The sequence below is a fragment of the Panthera onca genome, chromosome B4 (genome assembly GCF_046562875.1).
Source record: "Panthera onca isolate mPanOnc1 chromosome B4, mPanOnc1 haplotype 2, whole genome shotgun sequence".
NCBI lineage: Eukaryota > Metazoa > Chordata > Mammalia > Carnivora > Felidae > Panthera > Panthera onca.
Window position 1 is genome coordinate 77,819,294 of NC_138345.1, and position 20,030 is coordinate 77,839,323.

At 43.7% G+C, this 20,030-nt stretch overlaps 1 protein-coding gene across 6 annotated transcripts in view; it reads left to right on the forward strand.

Annotated features, from left to right (window-relative positions):
* SCN8A (sodium voltage-gated channel alpha subunit 8) overlaps nucleotides 1–20,030 on the forward strand; it is a 177,248-nt gene that overhangs the window by 101,893 nt on the left and 55,325 nt on the right. For all 6 annotated transcript variants that reach the window (XM_081796162.1, XM_081796165.1, XM_081796166.1 and 3 more), the window contains exons 10-12: nucleotides 320–526; nucleotides 1,410–1,703; nucleotides 13,329–13,691. In XM_081796162.1, coding sequence (XP_081652288.1) covers nucleotides 320–526; nucleotides 1,410–1,703; nucleotides 13,329–13,691 — 864 coding nt within the window. The remainder of the gene's footprint in view (nucleotides 1–319; nucleotides 527–1,409; nucleotides 1,704–13,328; nucleotides 13,692–20,030) is intronic.

The following is a 20,030-nucleotide window of genomic DNA, read 5'->3' on the forward strand; positions in this document are numbered from 1 at the left end:
GAGCATTTTTCCCTTTAAAAACAATCAAGTATTTTTCCATGAAGGGAGTATATCAGGAGTACTCGGAAAGGGAAGCGGACTTTTTCTGTCACAAGGCATTGGAGGTACTGGTGACATTTACTCTGAATTGAGGCTGGAGGAAGCCATTTGGCCACTGGGGATGCTAAGTACTCTGCAGTATTGAAGGCACACCGCACAACAAAGGACTGTTCTGTCAAAACTGCAGTGGTGCCCCTGCAGACGAACATTATCCCACGAGGTAGTTTCAGCCTGGTTCATTTGATGCATAGGACTCAGAAAATGGTCTTCGTCTTCACAGACCCTGCGAGCTGCTGGGAAAACGTACATGATCTTCTTCGTCTTGGTCATCTTTGTGGGTTCTTTCTATCTGGTGAACTTGATCTTGGCTGTGGTGGCCATGGCTTATGAAGAACAGAATCAGGCAACCCTGGAGGAGGCAGAGCAAAAAGAGGCTGAATTCAAAGCAATGTTGGAGCAACTGAAAAAGCAACAGGAAGAGGCACAGGTTGGTGATCGGTGCTTTGCGATATACAGTCCTTCCTGCCAGATCACCGTGACTAAGGCCCTATCTCATTGCCATTGCAGTTGATCTTTTCGAGGCACGTTGTCAAATAGAAGCCATTGATCTGATTAAAATAACCCAAGTGACAACCGCAGATGGCTGGCCCAATTATTCCATTTGTCTTAACGGCCAAATAGTTTGTTAATATGATCTCTACTTGAATTTCTCAGCTGTTTAGTGTTCAACTGCTAGGGTGGCTGGGCGGGGGAAGCAAGTGGCCAGAGCAGTACACAGAGTGCTTCCTATAAGCATAGCCTTTTTGTTGAGGCCATCAGTAGGATCTCCTTCATACATTCTCTGCGATCATGAAAATATTGGTTGCAATTGGAAAGAAGATACAGGTAAAAGAGTAAAATAAAATTTGAAAACCAGTCCAGTGATCCCACCACCCTAACGCTTTGCTTTCTGATTCTTGTCCAAACATACATGCGTTTTTACACCGTTGGGCCCATAATGTGTATAATTTGGTTTCTTAGCATTCATTTTCAGAGTTGTCCAGAAGAAATCTTTTGGTACCAAGAAGGCGGCCACTTTCTTGTCAGAGATACTTCAGAGAATAAATCCCTGAGTTCTTCCCCCTGGGTTCTGCTCTGATTACACAGTGTGTGCCACAGTGTGTGTGGCTGGGTGCCACAATACAGATCAACCAGAAAATGGAGATAGCCAAGTCCTGGCCGCAGTCTCCTCTCCAGGCTGGTTCGCCCTCCTCCTTTTTCCCTGCTTCCCCTATCCGTGGGAAAGGAAATGAACTGCCCTGATTGCTTGGCTCCTTGCAGCTCCAGTTAACTGCTTCTGACTGGCCTGTCACTGTGGCTCCCCCCTCCAGGCGGCAGCGATGGCCACCTCCGCCGGCACCGTCTCAGAAGATGCCATAGAGGAAGAAGGTGAAGAAGGGGTAGGCTCTCCTCGGAGCTCCTCTGAAGTATCCAAACTCAGCTCCAAGAGCGCCAAAGAAAGACGTAACAGGAGAAAGAAGAGGAAGCAGAAGGAGCTCTCTGAAGGAGAGGAAAAAGGGGATCCTGAAAAGGTCTTTAAGTCAGAGTCGGAAGACGGGATGAGGAGGAAGGGCTTTAGGCTGCCAGACAACAGAATAGGAAGGAAGTTTTCCATCATGAATCAGGTAAACTATTTGCACTGGGTCAAATAAGCCTAAGAAATCTCCTTTTCCTAATCTCACTTGATTCTCACATTACCCTCTTTTGCTCTACATTTTCCAGCCCCTCCCCTGCGTCCTCAGGCCTGTCTCTCCATGGTCCGTACTATCCTCTAGAGGGAGCATTGTGGGCGTGTTAGGGCTGTCCTCTGCTCCAGTCCTGCCCTCCCCTCTCTGCTCTGGGCCAGCCCTAGGACCGTGTGATCACCTCTGGCAGCCTTACTGCAGCCGTAAAGTCCCTTTCACACCAGTAGGCCTTCCATTCTACCCCTCTCCTTAAACGTTGGAACATCAGAATTTAGCTTTCAAACATCTCTGTTTAAGAATTGCATGTAATTGTAGGTTAAAGAAAAAAAGAGTCCTGAAACTCTAGGTCACCTTATTTAAGTGTGGCAAATTCTAGTAATTAATTATTCTAGATATATAATGTCATGCTGATAAATTAGCCTATGGTAGGTTAAAAGCCTCCAGTTGTACCCAACTTTGATAAATGGGGAAACTAAGAGAAAGAGAGAGGAGAGGACTTACGGGTAATTACTGAGCATTCTATTACTATAAATACCACCACATAACACCTATTTTTGGATTTCGAAGAACACCACCAAAATCCAATCCTGAGGCCATTAAATTCCCAATTTTAAGGAAATGCTAGAAAGTTAGTCCGGTATGAAATAGATGACAGTTACTGGTCTTCTGGCAGCGTACCCTGTGTCTTTGCTTGTTTCCGAGAGGTGACCATTGTGCCTCTCCCTAACACCTCTCCCCTCCCAGTTCAGCCTCTGCCAGTCCTATTCACTTGATCACAGCAGAATCTCTCGTGTCCATCCCCCGCTTCCCATCCTATTAACTGTATCTTAGTTCACGTGTATTAGTCTGTTCTACCTCAGTTATATCCACTGCGGGTTTGTTTCCTCTGATCATTCTCCCTCTCCTTTATGTTGTATATACTGTCAACAGAGCACTTCCTAAAACAGAGCTATCATTATTCACCACCAAGCAGTTATGGAGTGCCTACCATGCATCAGGGATTATGCTGACTCCCAGAGATTCACGGTGATTAAAACACTGTCCCTCTCCTAAGGAACTTAACAGTGGAGTGGAGTGGCCACCAAAACTTATTTCTATAATACCATGGATGGTTCCATGTTTTTCCGTAATTGAAATAGGCTGGAATGTTTTAGAGGTCACGGGATGTACCGCAACCTGGAGGTTTGGCAAAGACTTTCTCGGGAAGGTTAATAAAGGATAAACAGGAATTAGGTAATGTGTGTGTGTGTGTGTGTGTGTGTGTGTGTGTGTGTGTGTATTGATGAGGGAGTAATAGGGCAGAAGAAAGGACATTCCAGGTGGGGAAGAAAAGTATGTTCCAGTTTGGACACCCTATAACCAAGTAGAGAGGTCTTTTAGACACACAGATAATCAAATGACGTCTTTGGGAAGAGGTCCTGAGCCGAGACCTGGTGACTGGAACCTTGAGACTTGATGAGGTACTCAAAGAGGTTGTGTCAGGTGAAGGAACAGTGGCCTAGGGGCTCCATCTCTGATGTTCATGGGCATCGCAGATGGAGCTCATGAAGAAAAACAAATGAACAGTCATGAGAGGTGCTGAGAGAACCAGTTCAGTGAAACCAGGAGAGCACAAAGATTGGAGAAAGCAGGCGAGTGGTCAATGGATTGAAAGTTAACAGAAATGCTTCATGAGATCAGAATTGGAAATAAGCACTGGATTTGGCAATATAAGTCACTGAGCACTTTAAAGACACACTTCAGTCCAGGGTAAGGATGGATGCCATATTAAGTGAGAACTGGAGACGATGAGTGTAGACATCTCATAAAAGCTTCTTGAAAGATATGGGTGGAAGGTAAGTATTTTTTATAATCTGTAGTGGGGGAGCCCAGAAGAAGGGGAAGTAGAGGTCGAAAATGGAGTCGAATAGAAAAGAAACTGGAGCACAGTCTTGGAAGATATGAAACTAGATAGAGTCTCTAACAGGAAGGGGCTACCTTTTACCCGAAAATGTCAGGACATGCGGGTGTGGATAAGTTTGTAGATAGGGAGTAGGAAGTTGAAGAAGATGACACTGGAATGTCTGTAGTTTGCAGTAATGTAGGAAATTCAAAGTCCTATTGAAGGGAATGAGAGGTTGAGTTTAAAGTTTATTTATTTTCAAGAGAGAGTATGCGCACAAACAGGGGAGGGGCAGAGAGAGGGGCACTCTCAGCACGGAACCCGACTTGGGGCACGAACCTGTGAACCGTGAGATCATGACCTGGACCCAGGAGATCATGACCTGAGCCGAGATCAAGAGTCAGATGCTTAACCAATTGAGCCACCCAGGCGCCCCAAGAGGTTGAGTTTAAAGAAATGAGAGGGGTGTTTAAAGAAAATATTGACAGTATAGAATAGTTATTACAAAGAATAGGAGAGGAAATTACCCTAAACAGATTCAATCTATTTACCAACCAAGTGCCAGCCCCTAGTTGGAAATTATAGTGCTCCCCGCTCCTGGCCTTTTCAATCCCAGTCACTGTGCCCTGTCAGCCGCCCTGCACTTAGGCCAGAATGAACTACTAGATGCTTCTCATCTACGAGGTTTGTTTCCTACCCTCAGATTTGCTCCAGGAACCCCCTCTCTAAGATGCTCTATTTTTCTTGCTCTCAGTGTCCACATCATACTTCCTCTTCACATCCTTCTCTCAAAAAACCTTCCCAACCCTCCCCGACTCCACACCTCAGTGGGGATTACCATTTTATCTTTCCATTATGTTTCCTACGTATCTCTTTATGTGTTGCTTTTTACTCCTACTATTCTTTCCTCTCTTAGATAAAGTGCTAAAGGCAAGGCATGCATATGGCTAGTGTTCAGATATTTGTTGGACAGATGAATGGGGGACTTTTATAAATCTGATTTCACCCCTTCTGGGACTTCTTTGTGGCCTAGAGCCATCTCTGTCTCACCTTCACCTCACCTTTCTCCTAGTTCTGCCTCTTTTGGGGAAAAGTATGATTGCAGCTTCATTGTAATCCAACCCTTGTCTTGAGAGCCATCACTGAGCTGGTTAATGAATACCTTAGTGCTGTTATTGAATGGTCTCTGATTAATCTATTGGCTTTAGCAGAGTTGCACTGATTGCTCCCTAGCTCAAAAAATAAAACTGGGCTTCTGAAATGTCCTGCTTTGCATGAAAATGTTCACTTCCTCTAATTTCCCCATCTGAAAAAAAATTGTAGATTCCTAGAGGCCGTGGCTGTCTGCCAAGACTTGCTTAGAAACCCTACATGGAAGTAATATTCTTTGTCCCAGGACTCTTCTGCGGTTTCTCTGATTTTATCTGGAAGAAAGACTAAAACTGAGGCCTAGAGTCGTTAACTTATCTAAGGTTATATGGCTAGTAGGTGTTTCAGTCAAGATTTGAACCAGGTCCTTTGGACCACAGAGCTTGTATTCCTGTACATGACCGTGTGCAGCCACTCCCTCCCCACTCACCTCCACACATCCATGGTCATCTCTTCTGTTGGCTCACCAGTGAACATGGCTTCAGTTCAGTTTCCTGTGTTGCCAGATCTGTAGAGAGCCCTTAAGACACCTGCCCACCCAATCTCCTACTCATTTCTCTATAAAATTACTGCTCTGGTTTTATGGCTTAGGACAGTTTATAAATATTAAGTTGAGTTCAATTATGCACAGTGTTTTAATTTTTCTATTACAGTATTCCTCAAGCTTTTTGGTCTTAAGACCCCTTGATATTCTTTTTTTTTTTTTTTTTTTTAGAGAGAGAGAGAGAAAGAGTGAGGGATAGAGGGAGAGGGAGAGAATAAAATCCTAAGCAGGCTCTATGCCCAGTGTGGAACCCCATACCTGGCTCAATCTTAGACCCCAGGATCTTGACCTGAGCTACACTTGATCTTAGCCAAAAGGTTGAGAAGTGATTGACCTGAGCTGAAATCAAGAGTTGGATGCTTAACTGACTGAGCCACCCAGCTGCCCCTAGGCTCCCTTAATATTCTTAAAAATTGAAGACCTCAAAGTGCTTTTTTTAAGTGTGCTTTTAATCTATATTAGAAATTAAGAAATTTAATAATTAAATACCTACAATATGTAATTTAATAATTACTATTAAATTAAGAACTTTAAAAATATTAAGCATGTTTATTTACTGATTTACCTAAAAATAATAATGATAGGGGGGCGCCTGGGTGGCTCAGTCGGTTGGGCATCCGACTTCGGCTCAGGTCATGATCTCGCAGTCCGTGAGTTCGAGCCCTGCGTCGGGCTCTGTGCTGACAGCTCGGAGCCTGGAGCCTGCTTCCGATTCTGTGTCTCCCTCTCTCTGGCCCTCCCCCACTCACGCTTTGTCTCACTCTCTCTCTCAGAAATAAATAAACATTTAAAAAAAATAATAATAAATAAAAAAAAAAATAATGATAGGGGCGCCTGGCTGGCTCAATTGATAGAGCATGTGACTCTTGATCTTGGGGTTGTGAGTTCCAGTCCTACACTGGGTGTAGAGATTACTTAAAAAAAAAATAGGGGCGCCTGGGTGGCTCAATGGGTTGCACATCCAACTTCAGCTCAGGTCATGATCTCACAGTTCATGGGTTTGAGCTCCCTGTCAGGCTCTGTGCTGACAGTTTGGAACCTGGAGCCTGCTTCTGATTGTGTGTCTCCCTTTCTTTGCCCCTCCCCCCCCCCCCCCCCCCCCCCACACACACACACACCTCTCTCTCTCTGTCTCTCTCTCTCAGAAATACATAAACATTAAAAAAAAAGGATATGTTAAAAAAATATGGGGGGTTGACATATTTGAAGGAAATCTAGTTTCATACGGATGTAATTAGAAAAGGGATGGATGGGGCACCTGGGTGACTCAGTCGGTTGAGTGTCTGACTTCGGCTCAGGTCAGGATCTCACTGTCTGTGAGTTCTAGCCCCGCGTCAGGCTCTGTGCTGATAGCTCAGAGCCTGGAACCTCCTTCAGATTCTGTGTCTCCCCTCTCTCTGCCCCTCCCATGCTCATGCTCTCTCTCTGTCTCTCAATAATAAATAAATGTTAAAAAAAAATTAAACAAAAAAGAAAAAAAGAAAAAGAAAAGGGAGGAATAGGGGTGCCAGCGTAGTTCAGTCAGTTAAGCGTCTGACTTCAGCTCAGGTTATGATCTCACAGTTCATAGGTTCGAGCCCCATGTTGGTCTCTCTGTTGTCAGCACGGAGCCTGGAGTCTGCTTCGGGCCCTCTGTGCCCCTCTCTCTCTGTCCTTCCTCTTCTCACTCACTGTCTCAAAGATAAACATTTTTTAAAAATGACAAAAAAAGGGTGGAAAATTTAAAAGCCTTTTCAGATAATTATGAATATTCATCTTTAATGCTATTCCAAAACTCAGCGCAATTATGTTTTTTCAGTGATTAGTTGCAGTATAGAATTTGAAACTGTAAGTCTGTTACATTAAAATCCTTTGCTGTATTTATCACCATAGATCATTAACTCATGAGTGATTAGTAGCATCATGCATTGATCACTTAGGGAATATCTGTTCATTGAGTTATACACATCTTCCAAGTACTGCCACACACAAGTTTTAAAAATCACATACAGGGGCGCCTGGGTGGCTCAGTCGGTTAAGTGTCCGACTTCGGTTCAGGTCATGATCTCGTGGTTCACGAGTTCGAGCCCCGTGTCGGGCCCTGTGCTGACAGCTCGGAGCCTGGAGCCTGCTTCCGATTCTGTGTCTCCCTCTCTCTCTGACCCTCCCCCCATTCATGCTCTGTCTCTCTCTGTCTCAAAAATAAATAAACGTTAAAAAAAAAAAATCACATACATTACTATCACTAACAGCTCATAAGAAAAGTCTAAATACTGTGAAACTGTCATGCTTCCAGAGTCCACTCTATACTTGTGAGAAAATGAAAGTGATGAAGATATGATCTTAGTATTGTTATGAAATAGTTTTGACCTCTTGATCCCCCTTAAGAGGGTCACAGGACCCCCAGGAGTCCCTAGACCACATTAAGAACGAGCTGTTTTTCACTGCTTTCTCCTCTAGGGTTTTGATGGTTTCCTGTCTCACATTCAGGTCCTTTATCCATTTTGAGTTTATTTTGGTGAATGGTGTAAGAAAGTGGTCTAGTTTCATCCTTCTGCATGTTGCTGTCTAGTTCTCCCAGCACCGTTTGTTAGAGAGACTGTCTTTTTTCCATTGGATAGTCTTTCCTACTTTGTCAAAGATGAGTTGGCCATACTTTTGTGGGTCCAGTTCTGGAAAAAGTGAAATATGGCATGGACATAGAACATTTAAATCAGTAACTTATCACATCCTAAGGATCCCAGTCATTGTTAAGCCTGGTCCCAACAGACAGCTGGCATGGATACCCTAAAATCCTCAGTTTTTCCATGGAATATGAGGGCCACCTCCTCAAATCGAGAACACCCCATAGCCATTCTGCCGAGCAAACACCTAGACCTAAGGTAGTATTTCTAGTGAGCTGTGATGTGTGAAGCTCCTGGTTGGTGGACAAGAAAGATTTTGAAAACAGAAGGAAGGTAAGGCCCACCCATTTCATAAAGTAGCCTGGATCCCGGGAGTTAATAGAGCCAAGAGTCCTGGGTCATCACTGCAACCCTCTAGCCCAGGGAAACTGAGACCGGTGACAGGCTGGGCTGGCTACCCTCAGGATGTATCTCCTTAGAGAATGGGCTGGAGCAGGATTGAATATTGGGTTCTCTTCTCCCCTTCCACATTTATTACCATCAGCTCTTTTGCCAAGAATGGAACAGGGAACTAAACAGTAAGACATAAATTATTTTCTTTTAGTGTGTACTGTCTCAGGATCCTGATTTCTATGTGTTTGTAGGTCACTAAATTGATCATTATCTTATCACTTTCCTACCGGTTAAGAATAGATCTCCTGTAGTATATATTTCCTACTAGGCTGCAAGGTTTGAGAGGACAGGGACCATGCTATATGTCTTCTTTACAACTGTATTCACATCACTTAGTACACAATAGGTATTTAATGATCATTCGTCAAAGAAATGAAACCTCTTTCCTAATGTGGAGACCTAATGTACCGTGTAGTATGAGCAAAATCACAGATTTAGTCCAGGGAAGCTTGCTATGAGAAGCAAAGCAGTGACCCAGTGCAGGTGTGGGATAATGCTAAGGTGTGGGTGGCTAATTTACAGTATAAAACCCAAGTACCTGTTCATTAAATTAAGCACTGCACCTACGATGTACAAAGCACACCAAGAAAAGATGAATCAGGCAGTGTGACCCTCTGAAGAGCTTGTAGTTCGTCAAAAAGGAGAGCTAGGGGCGCCTGGTTGGCCCAGCCGGTGGAGTGTCCGACTCTTGATGTCGGCTCAGGTTGTGAACCCAGGGTCACGGGATTGAGCCCCGCATTGGGCTCCGTGCTGAGCATGGAGCCTGCTTAAGATTCTCTCCCTCTCTCCCTCTGCCCTTCCCCCATTTGCATGCGCACTCCCTCTAAAAATTGAAAAGAGAGAGAGAGAGAGAGCTAAAAGCATATATACAAAGAACTGTAGCAAAAAGTAGAGCGCAAGTACTGTGAAAGAGAGGCTCCATGCTGTTGAAGGGTGAAGGAAGTTTGTTGAGGAAGAAGGTGAAGGGCTGGACCATGGACAGTAGAGAGAATCTCCACAGCTGGAGGTATAGAAAATAAAGACCTGAAAGCAGCGTGGCTCAATGGTAAGGTCTGTGAAGGGAAAGGGTAAAAGATAAAATGGAAAAAGTAAATTAGAGTCAAAGCTGGGAGGATTGATGAAATTAAGTGTGATCATGGGATTTAACAAAGGAGCCCAAGAGTTCTGGCCTTCTTTCTCTCTAGTGAGCCTTACAAGGAGATACATACGCCGAAGACACTGTTTGTCAACATCTAACACAGAACCTCAGAGTTCTGTGTTCCACTGAACTGAACATGTGGGTGGAAGCTCAAAGATATTTCCCATCCCTCCCTCAATCCAATCTTGGGATCCTACTGTAGTACTTATGGTTTTTATTTTCTGTATTTTATGATGCTTTGACATTTTAGGAGCCTTGCTAGCTGGGGAGAGAGTGCCCCTCCCAGTGCAGGCTTAATTCCTGGACACTGAACAACTTGCCTGGGAGTGTGCCTTTCATATGCAAATGGATCAATCCAAACCCTCATCCCCAACTTTATTTAAAGCTCACATGCCAAGATATACCACACCAGTGTCTCCCCTGCCCGAAATCACTCCAAGGGCCAGGCATTGGGCAGCTAGGACCAGTCCTGTAGCCCAGAGCCTACTGAAATTATTCAAACTGCCCAATCCTGGACTTCTCAGATGTGCCTGCTCTGCCTCACCTGTTCCTGCCAGGGAGACCACCATCCAGGCTCTGAACCATGCTTTTCCCTTGCTCTTCTGCCTCCTAACTGACCCTGCTACCTCCCCAGGAGGCCCTGCATGGCATGGCATGGCGTGGCATGCCCCCTTCTCGTGGGAGCTGTGACTAATAGACTCTTCCAAAGGCAGTTGTCTCTGTGTCTGTCACCTTACCGTTTTTCATTAGAACAAAATCATATGTACAATAGGAAGGCACTGCCTTTGGCATAGAACATTGCCCTGAGGTATAAAAATTGAGGGGCAGAGGGGATGCCAAACAAAGAGACAATTGAAAATATTTGGGTCTTTAAGTTTTCTTTAACCAAGGAAATTTAAATCCATTGTAAGACTTTCTGAATTTATCTGTCTTATACTCAGGGCTGTTGAGATGTTTTAAAATCAGGAATTGGATGGATGTCACTGGGATATATATTACTACATTTATTTAAAAGGAAAAATAAGGGGGCGCCTGGGTGGCTCAGTCGGTTAAGCGTCCGACTTCGGCTCAGGTCATGATCTTGCGGTCCGTGAGTTCGAGCCCCGCGTCGGGCTCTGTGCTGACAGCTCAGAGCCTGGAGCCTGTTTCAGATTCTGTGTCTCCCTCTCTCTGACCCTCCCCCGTTCATGCTCTGTCTCTCTCTGTCTCAAAAATAAATAAATGTTAAAAAAAAATTTTTTTTTTTAAATAAAAAGAAAAATAAGGTCTGGGGTGCCTAGGAAACTTAGTTGGTTAAGTGTCCGGCTCTTGGTTTCGGCTCAGATCATGATCTCACGTCTGTGGGTTCAAGCCCAGCATTGGGCTCTGTGCTGACGGCATGGAGCCTGCTTGGGATTCTGTCTCCCTCTTTCTCTGCCCCTCCCCTGCTTGCTCTTTCTCTCAAAAATAAATGGATAAACATTAAAAAAAATTTTTTTTAATTTTAAAATGGAAAAATAAGGTCATAATTTTCAAATTAAAAAAAAGTCTGAGTTGGTCAAGTGGTTTGACAGTAAGGACTGGCTTTGCTAATTGTATCATATAGTGGGTATTTTTATAAATGAAACAAGCTAAATCTGTGGCTTTAAGGTTTTGATGAAAATATCTTGAAGGCATGTGATAAGATAAAATTATTTTATTAAAAAACTAATATTGGAAAAATTAATGTTGGCAGTGATATATTGAAAGTAATGATATTTTGATTATTCCACCTTTTTCTTTTGGGTTAGATAAGGTTCCTTTAAGAAAAAGAATAACCCCTGTAAGAGTAACCCATATAATTATTAATAAAAACTTAAGCCTTTTTTGGTATCCTCAGAAAACAAGACATGGAATATTTCTAACAAGTAGGTAACAAATTTGGCAAGTTGGTTGGTTTATAGTTCTTTGCTTCCAATAAAGTTGAAAGACTACCTAATTTGACTGTCAGCTGATTAAGATAAATTTTGCTAACAGCTTACTATGTGATTTTGGAATATAATTTGTAAGGAGTTCAAAGAATTGAGTGACATTGCTACAATAAAATTCTTCTGTTCCCAGATACTATTTGTGTGAATAAGGTTTTTGAGCTCTTAAAATCTAATATTAGAAAGGGAAGGGAGGGTTGATGTTGAGCCATGTTTGATTCTAGTAATAAATAATACAAATATTTCAACCCCCGAAACACCAATTTTAAAAACTCATTAGGAGATACATTTTAATAAAATACCCTTTTTAAGCTTAATAATTACTTATAAAATGTATACTTATGAGCTGTCAGCACAGAGTCTGACATGGGACTCAAACCCATGGACCGCGAGATCATGACCTGAGCTGAAGTTGGATGCTCAACCGCTGAACCACCAAGGCGCCCTATATTTATATATCTCAATCAATTTTAATAATAAGAATTATAATAAAAAATCAATCCAGGAGAATTTTTTTATGTTTATTTCGAGAGAGAGAGTATATGCTAGGAGGGGAGGGGAAGAGAGAGAGAGGGAAAGAGAGAAAGAATCCCAAGCAGGCTCCATGCTGCCAGAGCAGAGCTGGACTCTGGGCTCGAATTCACCAACTGTGAGATCATGACCTGAGCTGAAATCAAGAGTCAGATGTTTAATGTACTGAGCCACCCAGGCGCCCCAATCCAGGAGAATTTTTAAAAATTCTTAGAGACTCAGGATCACAGGAAAATTTTCAAATTTTAAGTACAGTTATTTATAATTTTTTTGTTGCAGAAAAGTATTCAAAGGTGATCAGTAAAATGCGGTAAAGCATATCAATATGCATTAGCACACAATTCTCTAGGGAATATGGAAGGGAAGTATGAGATGAAGGAGAAAAAGAAATGAGGAAAAATTTGTAAATGGTAAATAAAAGTTTCATTTCAAGATGTCAGCGCTGGGAATTATATAATTTACAAATATTTAAACTTGTGATAAAAAAAAAAATGTTGACTTTAAAATGGAATAGGAGGAGAGCCCCTAGGTGGGTCAGTCAGTTAAGCATCTGACTCTTGATTTTGGCTCAGGTCATGATTTTAAAGATGATGGACTCAATCCCCACCTGCCCCCTCCAGCTCCCCCCCACTCCCCCCCCCCCCAGCACAGAGCCTGCTTGGGATTCTCTCTCTGCCCCTCCCCTGCTCACATTCTGTCTCTCTCTCTTTCTCTCTCTCAAAATAAATAAACTTTTAAGTTTAAAATGGAGTAGAAGGAAACATACATAATATTCAACTGAACAAAAGCTACTTCAAGACTATTGTTGGCATACTACTTATCTCCGGGGCATGTACTCATTGACAGAATAGCACTTTTGATAATGATAGAGCACTTTTAAATTCTCTCCTTTTTGCCACGTGTGGCTTGGAGTCTAACTTGAGTAAAGGCACACTTCAGGTGAGCTCATAGTACTGCGAAATAGACACACCGATGTTTTTCCCCGTGGTTAGCTACATAGAGCACGGGATAAAAGCATCGTTGTAATGCATGGCCAAATAGGAGTAGAATTTGTGTACGGCTACCTGCTCAAAGCCAGATGCATCTCAAGGGTATGGGGCAAGAAGTGAGTGATTATGGGTGTGAACAGTGGTATAAACACAACCTCCAGAAAAGTGCTCTCTGGAAACACGTGTGTTCTCATACCAGGAATGCAAGGGTAGGGCCGGGAGGGGGAGGCAAACCGCCCTTGCTGGGCCTGTACGGGTCAGCCTCCCGTCTCACGCCGTCTCTTGTGTGTCTCTCTCTCTCTCTCTCTCTCTCTCTCTCCGCCCCTGCAGTCACTGCTCAGCATCCCGGGCTCGCCGTTCCTCTCCCGCCACAACAGCAAAAGCAGCATCTTCAGCTTCCGAGGGCCCGGGCGGTTCCGCGACCCGGGCTCGGAGAACGAGTTCGCGGACGACGAGCACAGCACGGTGGAGGAGAGCGAGGGCCGCCGGGACTCGCTCTTCATCCCGATCCGGGCCCGCGAGCGCCGCAGCAGCTACAGCGGCTACAGCGGCTACAGCCAGGGCAGCCGCTCGTCGCGCATCTTCCCCAGCCTGCGGCGCAGCGTCAAGCGCAACAGCACGGTCGACTGCAACGGCGTGGTGTCCCTCATCGGCGGCCCCGGCTCCCACATCGGCGGGCGGCTCCTGCCAGAGGTGAAAATAGATAAGGCAGCTACCGATGACAGTGTAAGGAAGTAAACACATAGACCGAGGCTAGGCATGGCAGTCTTTCCCGCGCCCTCCTCTCTTCTCTCCGGTCCGGCCGCTCGCTCCCACGCGCTGTCCCCACTCTCTAGACTCCTGTCCCCACTGCCCCCCACCGTTTCTGTCTTCTCCCACCTGCTTTGTTTCTGTTGTTCTCTTCCGCCCCTCCTTCTCCCTTTTACTTTATTCCCTGCTCTGTTTCCCCCCACCCATCCCCTCCCTCCTTGTTTCGGACTACTGCCCTTCCCCATCCCCTCTTGGCTTTACTTTACCTCTTTCTCTTTCTCTCCATCTTTGCAAGTCTCTGTCAGCCTACCTGTATTCCTTCCCCCGCCCCACCCCCCCACCTGCTTTGACTGAATGCCTCTGGCCAGCGGATCCTGCCCGGATGGAATGAGAATGGCATCCTGCCACCACCAATGACCAAGTCTGAGCCGGTTTGGAACTATCATCGCTTCTCTCCCTCCCATGTCCTCTCCTTATAGGGAAACAGCCTGGAATTTAAAGCTTTTATCTTTCTATTAAAAAAACAAAACAAAACAGCAATATAGTTCAGAATAATTTTCCAAGTCTCCTCTGTAAGAATGAGGTGTGATTTTTCCAAAGAGGAATGTGCATACATGATGCTGTCGGCAGGAGGTTCGCACCGGGGAGAACCAGGCAAGGAGAGGTTAGGGAAGCCAGTGCAGAACTGGAGCTAGACATTCAAAAGCATTTGAAATGGAAAGAAATCAAAGGAGGGGGAAAGTGGGAGGTTGGGGCAAGAACACATGGTGCATGGGGGAGGAAGAAAAAGGGAAGCAAAAGATGAATTTTAAATGTAATCAAATGTCAGGCTCTGGAGGAGCTGCATATAATAGCTTCAGAAAATCACTTGTCGAGGGGTTTGGATAATGGCTCCCCTCTTTGGGAAAAGCCATCTCCTAACATTCCTTTAAATTCTAAGCTGTTTATACCTTCTTTCTAGTTTTAAATTCTTATAACCTCAGCGATCCCAATCCTCTGTACCTCTAACTCCTTAACCTCCCTCAGTCCTTCCTTAGCTGGCATAGACTCCTTGAGATGGCATGCCAGTCCGTCTTGTCCTAACACTTCAGTTTCCTCTAACACAGCACGGAGACAGCCGGTCCTTTAATTAGCATGATGCATGTGTGGAGGAAAAGTGGACAAAGTGGAATTATCCACAGTGATCTGTTTTTAACGTTTCTGGATGCCTGTTGACCGTACAGATAAAAATTCAAAAAGCAGTTAGGATGTGTTTGACACTGTCTTTTCTCTCCTGCCTTTTCATTTCATAGTAAAATAACTGCCCGTGCTACACACACACACACACACACACACACACACACACACATTTGTATAGCTCTTTAGAAGTGACAAATTACTTTTACATTCATTATTTAATTTGCTCTGAATAAAAATTCTGTAAGGCTGGCAAAGTGAAGCTCATTATCCCTGGTTTTAGACGGGGGGTAGTTTCAGAGAATTTGGGCTCCTTAAGGTCACATAGCTCATTATTGATAGAGCCAGAGTCTTAGGGAAAACTCAATCTTCCATTTCTCAGTTCATTTTAGTGTCTTCTCTGTATAGCCACATGGCCATTTTTCTTCAAGAAAACTGTTTATTTAATATCAACTATGGTAGGAACAATAATAATAACAAACAGTGGTTCCAAAATTCCCCCAAAACCAGGTAGTTGGCCAAAATAAATATTATAGACGTGATTATCTTTACTTTAAATGTAATTTTTGATTGTCCCTAATTCTATATCTAGAAGTAAATATTTACGGTCTGTTATTAGACAGTTACATTATCTGAAAAAAACAAGGTAATGTGTCAACAGATAACGAGGGTTGTGTCAGCATGGACAGTACAGTTCTGGCAACTCAAATGTTAAAAACCAAATTTATTTCTGATATCCTGGCTTTTTTTTTTTTTTAATATTTAAGCCAAATCATACATCTTGCTTTTTTGTTGAAAAGAAGGTATAGAAAAGGTATCCAGGAAGGAGGAGATTGAACTTCAAGCTGAAGGCACATGAGCAGATTTGGGGGTTTTGTTTTTGGTTTCCTGGCAGCTTCTGTTAGACTGTGTGGGAAAAAAACTTGAGAGGCAGTTGAGCAGATGGCTGTGGAAGCAAGGCTCTGTGCACTGCCTTACGTTGTGGCCTCCACAGAGTGCTGCCTTTGGAGTTTTGGGGGGCCTGCACACTCCACCCCCTGTAGGCCCTTAGGAGATTCTTTGCTGTGGTCCCAAGTGATGATGGTGACAGATTTGAGGATTCCCAAGGCCAGGAGGGCAGATCCCAAAGAGGCAGGAAGATAAGATAGGCACGACTATTTCATTCCCAAAGGCTTCATAACCAGGAAAAGCTGTATTGTTAGAAGCCATAAAGAAGTGCTTCTCAGCTGTTGATGGCGTGGGGATATGTGTAAGTTATAATAATAGGCCAAAAAGACACAATAAAACAAACCCAGACTGCATAGACCGCGTGTGGTATGATATCAGATCTATAGAAAGACAAACTACACACAGAAAGAGGATGACTAATCAGAAGTTAACCGTGGTTGCCTTTAGGAGGGGAAATTATCGGTGGCTTTTTTTTCCCTTACTCTTTTGTGTTCTTTACGGCTTTCTACAATGACATAATAATTATAGCTACCATATGGGTTCTTGCTATAGTATGCTAAGCACTTAAATATATGCACGATCTCATTTAATTCTTATAACCATCCTATTTGGTAGGTGGCTTTATCCTGTTAAACAGATGAGGTTCAAAGCCTTAGTGACTCGTGGCAGTGGAGCTTGAACCAAGGTCTTCCTGATTAGCTCCTTTGGGAAGTGGGGAAAAAAAAAACATTTATCATTTATCTTAGAGGAATGCAATATATTACTAATGTTGTATGCAGCCCAGGCCACATGAGCAACAAATACCTCCTTAGGCTAAGATGTAGCAATTCTTACTGTCAAGGAGTAAAGATTCTGCAGTGACTGTCTGGTGATTGTGCGGATTTTTCATGAGAGGATTAATAAACTAAGATGTTTTATGTGGTGGCGGGGGGGGGCGGGGGGGAGAATCACGTTTGGGATGTGACTCCAGCCATGGATTGATTTGCCTGCGCCTGAACCACAAGAGTGCTTCCCAATGTGTGCTCATGCTTTGTGGAGCATTGCAGGAGCTGCTGAGGCCCAAAATTTCAATGGTTTGGGAGTTTTCACTTTTGCTTTCTGCTGAAGCAGAGGATGAGGGGACTTTTCCCATGCCTTCATCTCTAAGCTGGAAAAGTAGGTGAGACTCTCACCACTCATAGAGAAAGCAGGTGCTGCTGACAATCCAAAAATCAGACGTAACTCAGAAACCCTGTTGTATTAGCTTACAAATATATAAGTATTAACTCATTTAACGCCCACAGCTGATAGACACTACTGTTGTCTGCATTTCACTGAGGAGGTAACCAAGGCTTAGAGAAATAAAGTGGCTTGTCCAAGATCACACAGTAAGCGGCAGACAGAATTAGGGCTTGAGTGCAGGCAGTCTGGCTCCTGAGCACTGGCCAGTAACCAGTGTGCCGCACCAGCTCTAAAGCCTGAGTCCTTCAGTTTATTTACTGATGTGATCCTGGGAAATTAACATAACCCCTCTAAGCCCATTTCCTTATCTGTGAAAAAGAGATAAAAGGACCTTTGCTAAAGGGCAATCGTAAAGATTAAATGCAATAACATTTATAAAATGTGAAGCATATTATTTGGTCCATTCTTGGTGTTCAGAAGCCAGTTTCCATTTCTTTCCCTCCACTCTTTTGGCCTTTTTAGTCCTGAGATGTGGACGTTAGGATTTCTACTGAATTGCTTGACTTGGAGAGGGTTGTATTCCTTCTAAGGAATACCTTAAAGATCCTTTGTCTGAGAAGAAATTATTGTACAACTATTTTAAAGCAGATTACTACAGGGGTGCCTGGGTGGCTCAGTCGGTTAAGCTGATGGCATGGGGCCTGCTTGGGATTCTCTCTCTCTCCCTCTCTCTGTCCTTCCCCTGCTCGCGCACTTGCTCTTTCTCTCAAAATAAATAAACATTAAAAAAATAAAGCGCTCTAAATTTTAGTTCCAAGAAAAAGGTAACTACCTGATAAATTTCCATTCATGTATTTCCATGGGAAGGCGATTTAGTTGTGCTTCCTTGGGCAGATCTGTAGAAATGTGGGCAAAATCTGCCATCTGCAGGTGTTATAGGATATCTCTTTGAGAAGTACAGCTACAATTGAGGAGGTTGGAAGTCAGTGGCTAAATGTCGTAATAAACTTTGCATTTGGGTTGAGAGAAATGGAACAAATTTGCACTGAGTTTCACTTTCAAAGAATGTAATTGAGGCTCTTTGTTGCTTCCTCTGTTACTGATAGTTTTACGTGAAACCTCCTTAGAGGCTGAGTTCTAAAAAGGCAGAAGCTCCTGACTTTAAAACGTTGTGAATTCTCCTCTTTTCCTCCCCAACAAAGTGAGACCAAACAAACAAACAAAAGAAATAAACGCCTCCACTCACAGGAATAAAAAATGACCTGAGGAGATAGGGAAGGGGAAGGAAAGAGTATGTGATCTCTCCTCTGGTCCTCGGGTCTCAGCATGGTTGAAGGAGGAAGCCCTCTCCCTACCTCCCAAGTGATAAGAATTGAGTAGCTAAGCCAAGAGCAGAGACATCCCTGACAGAATCCCGAGGAGATTCTGCAGTCAAATGCTCTACCACTGAGCTATACCCTCCCCCCCCCCCCCACTATCCCAAGGAGATTCTGGAGGAAGGGTTCCTCTGAAGCTGCTGTACATGGGAGAGCCTTCAGTTGGCTAGAATCTGGCACAAGAAACAATAGCCAACAGCACTGATGGGAATGTAAAATGGTATGACTGCTTTGGAAAACAGTGGCGGATTCTCAAAAAAATTAAACATAGAGTTACCATATGATCCTAGGTAAAACTGAAAACAGGTGTTCACACAAAAACTTGTACATGAATATTCATAAAACCATTATTCATAATAGCCAAAAAGTGGAAGCAACCCAAGTGCCCATCAACTGAGGGATGGATAAATAAAATGTGGCATGTCCCTATTATGGAATATCATTCGGCCATAAAAGGGAACAAGGTATAGTTACATGCCACAGCACGAATGAACCTTGAAAACGTTATGCTCAGTGAAAGAAGCCAGGCACAAAAGGCCACATATTACTGTATATGGTTCCATTTCAGTTTTTTTGTAATGTTTTTATTCATTTTTGAGAGAGACTGAGAGAGCATGAGCAGGGGAGGGGCAGAGAGAGGGACACAGAATGGGAAGCAGGCTCCAGGCTCTGAGCTGTCAGCGCAGAGCCCCGTGTGGGGCTTGAACCCACGAACTGCAAGATCATGACCTGAGCCAAAGTCAGACGCTTAACCAACTGAGCCACCCAGGTGCCCCCACATGGTTCCATTTATATGAAATGTCTAGAAGAGATAGATCTATAGAGACAGAAAATAGGGGGATTGGCTGCAAACAGGTACTGTGTTTTTCTTTGGTATGATGGAAATGTTCTGGAATATACTGTAAATATACTAAAAGCCACTGAATTGCACACTTTGAAACCATTAAAATGGGGAATTTTATTGTAATGTGCATTTTATCTCAATGTTGTAAAAGTTGAAAAGAGAAACAACAGCCCAGACTTTCAGTCCCAGCTTTCAAAACCTCACCCGGGGAGGAGGGATTTCAGGAACTACCCATCCATCTTGGATTCCTGTGTACCCTGGTTTACTTACTACAGATTTATTTTTCTCTGGATACTGTCTTAGCCCCCAGTTAGTGCTTAGCACTTTGAAGTGATGTTCTTCATAAGTAGTTTTAGTTTGTATCATCTCAGGCAGCTAACAGTGATGAACACATGTTTGCTCCCTCTCTCTCCATTAATCAGTCACATCTGATGAATACAAAGAGGCTGCGTGTTCTGACGATGACCAGGCCATATATAAAATAGGACTTTCACCCACGACGTGCCCGAGAAACCAGCCCCCTTATCTCTGGTAAACAACCCAGGCAGCCAGCCTGCCGTAAGTCACACTAGTAAGGAAGCCAGTCTGCTATCTCTTGTGACAATCCAGGAAGGTATGATACCTTCTATAACAATCAGCCCCAGGTGGTCAGGGCTTGATTAATAACTGATGAGTTCCCTAATTTTTGTTTCTGTGTTCACCTTCGGACCCACCCGAGAAAGCCAAATATGCACCCCTAATCAGTCACCTAGGATGCCTTGCTTCTAGTTAGCCCAG